The sequence below is a fragment of the Microtus ochrogaster genome, chromosome 21, assembly GCF_000317375.1.
Source record: "Microtus ochrogaster isolate Prairie Vole_2 chromosome 21, MicOch1.0, whole genome shotgun sequence".
Taxonomy (NCBI): Eukaryota; Metazoa; Chordata; class Mammalia; order Rodentia; family Cricetidae; genus Microtus; species Microtus ochrogaster.
Genome location: NC_022022.1, coordinates 42,599,541 through 42,608,975, shown reverse-complemented (window position 1 = coordinate 42,608,975; position 9,435 = coordinate 42,599,541). Strand labels below are relative to the sequence as shown.

At 40.8% G+C, this 9,435-nt stretch overlaps 1 protein-coding gene across 2 annotated transcripts in view; it reads left to right on the top strand.

Moving 5' to 3' along the window:
• Nucleotides 1-9,435, top strand: part of Ankrd13c (ankyrin repeat domain 13C) — a 48,348-nt gene that overhangs the window by 6,437 nt on the left and 32,476 nt on the right. Inside the window, exons 2-3 of one of the 2 annotated variants that reach the window (XM_005357453.3) lie at nt 4,607-4,648; nt 9,035-9,139. In XM_005357453.3, coding sequence (XP_005357510.1) covers nt 4,607-4,648; nt 9,035-9,139 — 147 coding nt within the window. The remainder of the gene's footprint in view (nt 1-4,606; nt 4,649-9,034; nt 9,140-9,435) is intronic. The other variant, XM_013350098.2, reaches the window with a different exon arrangement.

Here is a 9,435-nt window from a genome sequence, read left to right as displayed (position 1 = left end):
CCGCCTGCCTCTGCCTTCCGAGTGCTGGGATTAAAGGCGTGCGCCACCATCGCCTGCCTTGTTTAGGTAGATTTTTGAGGATCTAATTTGATGGTGTTTAAATACTGCCTATCAGAACAGTAGAGGGCAAGATTGTTGGGCTACTGGATCTGCTAGAGTTTTAGGTGCACAGATCTGCAGCCGTTACTGCAGGCCCTACAGAGTTGTATTGAGTTCTAGGAAAACCCTGTACCGTCTGTCTCCTTATATGTGCTTCTTTTGTTTGCTTTACAAGGACAGCTGAGAGGGGATCTGCCTTATTCTAGAGTAAGGCATTTCTGAGAGTAGAAACAGATTTGTAATTGTTCTCTTGGTTCTTAATGGCTTTTTTTTAATTGGTTGATTTATTCATTCAACAGATAAACATGGAGCTTCTGATATCTGTGTTTTTGATGCTGGGAGTGCAGAGGTGAACAGACTAACCCAATTCCTGTTCTTGTGGGGTTGCATGCTAGTTGAAGAGCCAGACGGTAGACAAAGCAGTGAATGTGTGGTGTGACTGCTAATGAGTCATGTCGAGTGTGCGCATATGTGGGGTGCACTAATGAGAGAGTTAAGCCGAACAGAGTCTAGAACAGAGTTTCAAGCAGAGATAAGTAAATGCAAAGGTACTGCCTTCAGGAACTCAGAGGGAGAACACTGATGAAGTGGGCAAAAAATAGAAATGTGGCTGGAGTTTGGAGACTTGAGAGGCAGCCATGCTGTAAGCTTGCTGAGACCCTGTGAAGGCGTCTGCATGTAGCAACAATGGAATGCGATCGGGTGGTTTTCATCAGAGGTCTGACTATGAAGCAGGTGTCTGCAGGCACAGGTTCTTGGATAGCTGCTACAGTAAACAGCTGTTACTGGAAGTGAGGGGTGAAGGGGATATGGACTTGGATATGTGTGTACAACTTAGTGCTGTACTAGGTCTGGTTTTTTTTTTTTTTTTTTTTGCTTTGCTCTATAATTAGGGTGTACAGATCAAAAGTGTCTCGTGATAATACAAGTCACCGCTTGCCTTCTGTCTGCTGGCCTGTTCACTGAGCACAAAAGGCCTGCTGAACGAACGCCTGCCTTTTGGGGACTCTTGTTGCCATTCAGGTGCTGTATACAATGTCCTTTGCATGCTGAGGGGAAATGAAGGAAAAATATTTCTGAAACTGACTATGAGGAGAGGAACTACATACCCTTTACCCACAGAGCACTTTTTTTCTTGGGGAAAAAAAGACAACAGGTTATAGACAATTTAGACATTTGGCAGATGTTTCTCTGGTAAATGAATGGGGTGAGCTTGATCCCATTCAGCACAAAATAGTGTTTGCTGCTAATTAAATGAAGAAGAATTAGCCAGGTAGTGGTGCTGGCCCACATCTTAAATCCCAGCACTCTGGAGGCAGAGGCAGGCAGATTTCTATGAGTTCGAGGCCAGCCTGGTCTATAGAGTAAGTTTTAGGACTGCCAAGGCTACACAAAAAAAAAACTGTTAAAAAACTTAAAAAACAAAAAAAAAAGAGCTTGTAAATAATAAGTTAAAGTTAGAATTTTGAAAACTTAGCTCAGCCATTTTAAGTTTTCCAGGTTCCTAGTTCTTACAACCACTGCTGTGGTCACGGTCACATAGAACATGCTGTTTTGGTACTGTCTATTGGAATGTATCAGTATCTGGATGGCCATAGACTTTTCTAGACAGCGCTTTTCATGATGCTGTGTATTCTGTAATCATGTCTCGCTCAGGTTAGAGTGTAGTATACTAGGTAGAGTACTAGACTTTAGTGTGTTTGAAGCCCCAAGTTTGGTCCTTTGCAACACACACACACCCCATAAAAATTCTACCCACAGTGGACTAGAGAGATGGCTCAGCCAGCGATCAATTCCCAGGAACCTCATGGTGCTCACAACCATCTGTAATGGGAATCCCTTGCTCTCTTCCTGTATGCAGGCATACATGCAAATAGAATACTCATGTACATAACATACACAAATAAATCTTGTAAAAAGTGTCTTTTGAAAGAAAAAGAAAATAAAAATTCTACCTACAGTACAAGAGAAACCAACGTGTTTTATTGTAAGAGATCCTGATAGAATTTGGATTTCCCATTGTAAATGCCTTTAACAAATCAGTTTTAGTACAATGTCGAAGAGTTCCCACAGCTACCCAGAAAAGGCTCTGAAAACTCTTTCTCTTTACAACAGTGAAACTTTGTAAAACTATATTTTCTTCTTATACTTTAAAACAACTTTTATTTTTGATGATGGCAATTCATCCTTTGCTCAGGGTAGGTAAAAATGTTTTATCCCTAATTAAATTCAGAATAGATCTTAAAATCCGTTCCATTCTTGTAGAGCATACTTTAGAGAAATTCATATTTTTAATTAAAATATTTTAAGTAAACTGCTCTTGTCATTAGTTTGGACAATACACTTAGTTTTCTGAAGTCCTAATCTTATTTAGTAGAAGTCCCTCCCATTGGCACAGTATATTCACATAATTATGGAATAAGTGAATATAATTTGATATGTGTATGCATTCTTCAATGACCGAGTCAGCATAATTAGCATTTCTATCTCTTTTTCTTTTTCTTTTTTTTTTTTTTTGGTTTTTCGAGACAGGGTTTCTCTGTGGTTTTGGAGCCTGTCCTGGAACTAGCTCTTGTAGACCAGGCTGGTCTCGAACTCACAGAGATCCGCCTGCCTATGCCTCCCGAGTGCTGGGATTAAAGGCGTGCGCCACCACCGCCCGGCATTTCTATCTCTTTAGATGTTTTCAGTTTCCATGTCTTGGGAGCCGTCAGACTCTGACCTTCAGTTACTCTGAATCATAGCTCTAGGCTGTCATTGCCTTATCGTAGCAGACGACACCTCAGTTATGTTTGGCGTCATCGTCTCTCTCGCTGTTTCCCTGTGTTCTCCCTCCCTATCCTCTGGTGACTTCACTCAGTATGTCCTGGAGTAGCTCCTGGAGCATCTACATGTAAGTGAGAGCACCAGGGTTTGTCTCTGCTGTGTTCCTTGCTTTTCTGCCTTCCTCAAGTGTAAAAACAGCAGTATTTGACTTGTTGCTCCCAGCTTATCTCCCTTACTTCCACTTCTATCCATGTTTACAGAAAAGAGAGAAAAGCCTTTATGGTAGAGTAGTATTTTCACTGCCCACTTAAAAGTCTTTTTTTTTTTTTTTTTTGGTGTACACTTGATTGACAGTTTCTTCACTGTTGTAATGCAATAAACACAAGCGTGCAGATGTCTCTTTGACAGAATGATAATACTGAGACCCTATAATACAATTCCTACTGTTGAGGTGACCCCCAACAAAAATAAAGTTATTTTTGTTGCTACTTCATAACAATAATTTTGCTTTGTTATGAACTGTAATGTGTAGATATCTGTGTTTTCCAATGGTTTTAGGTGAGCCCTGTGAAAGAGGTTGTTTGACTCCCAAAAGGGTTGAGAACCACTGCTTTAATATATACCCCAGAGTGAGATTGTTTGATTATATGGTGTTTTAGTTTTTGTTTTTGATGATTTGACGTTTTAAAATACAGTATATTAAATGCCAGAGTTAAGTAAATTTAGCTATGAGAGGACATTTAAATACAGTGTAATGTGATGGTTTCTAGAAAGTCTAGGCTCTGTCATAGAAACCAAATGCAGATAGCTGGTTAGAGCAGGTCTACTTCAGGGGCAACAAGTGACTCTCTTAGGCTTGCCAGCTCTACAGGCTGTTCTGAGAACCAAGAGATAGTGGCTAGGGTCCAGGAAAGCTTTGCCATTTGCCAACTCTGAGTTGGTGATGTTCTGGGTTCCTTGAGATTTTTGTATGAATTTTAATACCAGCTTGTTAGTTCGAGAAATATTACTGGGGATTTTCACAGAGACTGCTTTGACTTGGCCAACTTGAGTAGTATTGGTGGTGTATTAAATTACTTTCATGTTGTGATTAAATACCTTGGAAGTGATTTGAAGGAGAAAGGGTATCCCCAGCCCAGGCTGGGGAGAGCATGATAGCAGGGCAGGAGCTGCTACAGCTATGACAGCAGCAGTCTGCGCTGCTTGCTCACAGTTTGAAGAACCTGGTACAGGAGAATTTCCACATTCAAGGGGCTTTTTCTTTACCACTTTTGTTTAGTTCAGGGCCCCTACCTGTGGAATGGTGCTACCTACTTATTCATGCAATCTGGAAACCTAAAGATGTATCTAACCTGTGGAGCATGGTGATCCATACCTTTAATCCCAGCACGCCAAGGCAGAGACAGGCAGATAGTGAGTTCAAGGCCAGTCTGGTCTACATAGTAAGTAGATATGTGAATTATTTGTTAAAAGAACAAAGACTGATATGATAAATGAGCAGCAAAAGGAATCTGAAGCCTGTGGGAACATCTCAGAGAATGAATGCCCTGCTGGTTACTTTTGGGCAGGGCAGGAAAGGTACTCAGAGCTTCACTTTTGCCCCATTCTGAGTTTGTCTTAGAAAACAAATGTGTTATTTCTGCTTAGAGTTTGGTGACAACAATCCTGAAGGAGCTGAACTCACATTTAAATAAAACTCATATTGTTGTGGCTTCTAATTTAATTTTGTTTTCAATTTTAGGAAACACTCCTTTACATCTTGCTGTGATGTTAGGAAATAAAGGTTAGTAAATACTTTTAATGTTTAACTTCACTCACACATCAGTTTTGTCATTAAAAACATTATATTTATTTGTGTGTATGTATGTGATTTCATGCATGCCTCTGAATGTGTATGGAAATCAAAGGGCAACTTGTGGAAGTTGGTTCTCTTCTTCTGTCACGTTGTTCCTAGGGATCAAAGTAAGGTTATCAGGTTTGGTGGCAAGAGTCTTCACCCAGTGAGCCATCTTGATGGCCCCAGTTTTGTCATTAAAAATTACTTAACCAAGGGCTAGAGAGATGGCTCAGCAGTTAAGAACACTAGTTGCTCTTGCAAAGGACTTGGTTCAGTTCCTATTACCCACATAGTGACATAGTGGTTAACAACCATTTTTCTTTTTTTTGGTGGTTTTTTTTTTCTTCTTGTTTTTGTTTTTCGAGACAGGGTTTCTCTGTAGTGTTGGAGCCTGTCCTGGAACTAGCTCTGTAGACCAGGCTGGCTTTGAACTCACAGAGATCCGCCTGCCTCTGCCTCCTGAGTGCTGGGATTAAAGGCGCCACCACTGCCCGGCATTAACAACCACTTGTTAACACTGTTTCTTTGAGCCTGTGGGTACCAAGCATGCACATAGTGCACAGACATACATGTAGGAAAAAACATAAAATAAATGAATACATGTTCAAAAACTTCATAAAATATTAGTTTCAGGAAATACTGATAAGTAGCCAGAAGAAAATAGAGTTTCCAGGTAAAATCCATTTGAGAAAACTCAAATTGCTAAAACCAGTAGTTTACTCTAGAGCCTGTGCTGTGACTTTGAAGTTGGGGCAAGCATAGGATTGTGGTGAGTTATGTCTCACAGTTATCTGATATTCCCACTTCTTCATAGGTTTTATAAGAGATAAGTATCCGGTGGAAAACATTTTGGGACAGACTGAAATAGATCTGTTTTAGGACCCACAAATAGTGTTGATATTCTCTTTTGAAAACATTTACGGTTTTTATATTTTATGTGTATGTGTTTTGATTGCATGTACACCTGTGTACCATGTCTGTGCTTGGTGCACTTGGAGGCCAGAAGAGGGTGTCAGATTCCATAGAGCCAGAGTTAAAGGTGAGTCACCCACCATGGGGGCGCTGAGAACTGAATCCAGGTTCTCTGGGAGAGCAGGAAGTGCTCCTAACCATGGAGCCATCACTCTAGTCCCTTAAAAGATACTTTTAGATTAGGCGTTTTAAATTAAAAGTTTTCTTTAGGGCTTGAGAGTTTATAACTCTAGCTTCAAGAGATCTGACATTTTTCTGGCCTCCATGGCACACACACAGACACAAAATGCATGTACACACACACACACACACGAGTAACAAAATACATCTTTTTTTGTGTGTTGGAGAGATGGCTCAGTGCTTAAGACTGCTCTTTCAGAGGACCTACATTCAATTCCCAGCACCCACATGATAGCTCACAGCTGTCTGTAACTCTAGGATCCAATACCCTCACACAGACACAAATGCAGGCAAAACACCAAATGAACATAAAAATAAATAAATTACTAATAAAAGACTTTTTTTTGCTAATGAGTGCAAACACACCGACTCAGTTAGAATACAATTGTAAAAGATGAGCAAGAAGCCTCTCTCCATTTCTTTTTCTGGTAGTATTAAAGAATATTAATTCCAGCTAGGTAGTGAGTGGTTTTGTATACTTTTAATTCCAGTACTTGGGAGGCAGAGGCAGGCAGATTTCTGTGAGTTCAAGGCCGGCTTGGTCTATAAAGAAGTTCCAGGGCAACCAGGGCTACACAGAGGAACCTTGTCCCCCCTCCCCCAAGGAAAAAAACAAAAACCAAACCCATAAAAATTAATTCCATATTTATTATCCAAAGGGTATCTTTTCACCTTTAAGCCTTCTTCATAGTATGACCTCAGCTTGGGTTCACCCAAGTGGAAGTTCTGCCTGCCGTACTTTCCATATTGTGCTTTTCCATGTCAGTTTCTAAGTCCTCTCCCTTGAGTGGTGATGCTGTAGGTGTGGCTGCTATAGACATTCTACTCTAATTAGTAAATAGTCTTGGAGTGACGCTTTGACACCTGTGAATGCTCACGGAGCGCTTTTCCTCTGTCCAGTACACTGGATGGTGTAACCTGCTTCTCTGGTTGCATCACTTGTTGACTGTCAGTAAGATACTTTCTGAAAAGAGCTCACCCCTTACTTCCATGTGTTCTGACCATTTCCCTCATTCCTGTCCCTTGCTGTAGTGCTCCTCTTTGAACCGCATAGTTCTCTAGCAGTGTGTGTGGAACTGTGAGTCTTTATAACCCATGATGGACACTTAGTTTGCTATCAGTGTATTAAAAAAGAATATTTTTTTTTTTTTGAGACAGTTGTACTATGTAGCCCTGGCTTGCCTGGAATTCACTATGGTAGACCAAACTGGCCTGAAACTCATAGGCATCCATCTGCCTCTGTGAGAGTATTGGGGTTAAAAGGGCTAGCCACCACATTCTGCAAAATAATCAGTCTTCTATATCACATATTCTCACATATTTTGAACAGACTTTCTTTAATGCCTTTGAGAAATGAAATGTCTATATTTATCTTATTCTAATGGAGTTCTCTGCTATTGTCATGCCTTCTATCACCAAGAATAATGCTGAAGTAAAGCCATTTAGCTCACCCCACCATGTTCTTTCAAAAAGTTGGTACATTTTTAAAAAATGATTTACTTGTCTTCCTCATAGGATAAAAGTTCTGGTAATAAGACTTTATCTTCCTTCACTTCTGTTTTCAGTTTCTAGTAGTTAGGAATGACTGGGGATGCAGCTTGGGGAAGGGATGCTTGCCTACCACATGCTCACCACCTCCACCACTAAAAATACCTAAATAGACATATAGTAACTGCTTAGTTAAGTATTTAATGCGCGCGTGTGTGTGTGTGTGTGTGTGTGTGTGCGTGCGCGTGTGTGTCTGCAACCACTAGCAGAGTAATGATCCATGGGAGATAGGAGGTAGTTCCGTTCAGCATCTCTCAGCCAGTATTGGTTCAGACTTTAAGAGTCTGACCACAGGTAGCTTATTTTAGACATATACAATTTGGAAAAAAGGTTTCCTGGTAATCATTAATTCAAACCTGTGTGCACAACAGTGCTTAAGATATGACTACATTGAAACTCATTGTAAAGAGGAAGCCAGGCAGTGGTAGTGTATGCCTTTAATCCCAGCACTTGGGAGGCAGAAGCAGGTGGATCTCAGTGAGTTTGAGGCCAGCCTGGTCTACATAGTGAGTTTCAGGACAACCAGAGCTGTTACAAAGAGAAACCCTGCCGGGCCGTGGTGGCGCACGCCTTTAATCCCAGCACTCGGGAGGCAGAGGCAGGTGGATCTCTGTGAGTTCGAGACCAGCCTGGTCTACAAGAGCTAGTTCCAGGACAGGCTCCAAAACCACAGAGAAACCCTGTCTCGAAAAACCAAAAAAAAAAAAAAAAAAGAAACCCTGTCTTGTAAAACAAACAAACAAATCCAAGTGATATCTTCCATAAAGATAGGTTCCATAAATAGTCTCGGGGAGGAAATTGCTATAAATTGACCATTACATACAAAGAGATAAAGGTCTATGGTATCCATTTTTTTAAAGATTGATTTATTATGTATACAGTGTACTGTGTGCATGTATTGCCTGCACCCCATAAGAGGGCACCAGATCTCATTATAGATAGTTGTGAGCCACCATGTGGTTGCTGAGAATTGAACTCAGTACCTCTGGTAGAGCAGCCAGTGCTCTTAACCTCTGAGCCATCTCTTCAGCCCTCAGTGTGCTTTCTTTTTAAAACACTTTTTTTCTTCCTGAAATAAAGAATTAACATTTCATTGACATGACAGGTATGCAACTTCTTTGGATCTTTCTGGGTTTTAGATATTTTCTTGTTTGTTTTTGTTTTGAGACATGGTTTTGCCATGTAGCCCTGGCTGGTCTGGAACTCGATGTGCAGACCAAGCTAGCCTTCAGACAACTCTGAGAAGTCCACCTGCCTCTACTTCTGCCTCCCAAGTGCTTAGATTAAAAGCATGCACCACCATGCTCAGCTGAATTGTAGATATTTATTTAAAGTAACTCTTGAGGTTCATAGGTTAGCTTGCAGTCTTTGGAAACTCGCTTCAGATATTCTTTGGAGACAGAAAACAGTACTTTATTTTTAGAGAGAATCCAATTTATTTTTAGCTAGGTTGGGTACCTTTGAATCTGGGGAACTGATTGTATACATGGGAGTTTATAAGTTACTAATTATACATAGAATGGTATTATTTCACAAATGTAGTAATCTGGTTTCTTGAACTTTTTCATAACACTCATTTAAATATTCTAAAAATTGTGTGTCTGATAATTATTACTAATTTTTATGTTGCAGAATGTGCACATTTACTGTTGGCTCACAACGCTCCCGTAAAGGTGAAAAATGCTCAGGGATGGAGCCCTCTGGCGGAAGCCATCAGCTATGGAGACAGACAGATGAGTAAGCAGTGCTTTAGAAATACTGATCGATGTGCTGAGGTTGTCTGCAAACCCACATGGGAATTATCCATAACTTGGGAATACTTGAACATTGAGTCATGTGGGAAAGCCTGCTCATGTCCTCCTTGAAGCATTGAGTGGTTGTGGTACTAGGGCTGTTTTTCTTTTTGAAGTCAAGAATCAATTGTCTTGCCGGGCGGTGGTGGCGCACGCCTTTAATCCCAGCACTCGGGAGGCAGAGGCAGGTGGATCTCTGTGAGTTCGAGACCAGCCTGGTCTACCGAGCTAGTTCCAGAA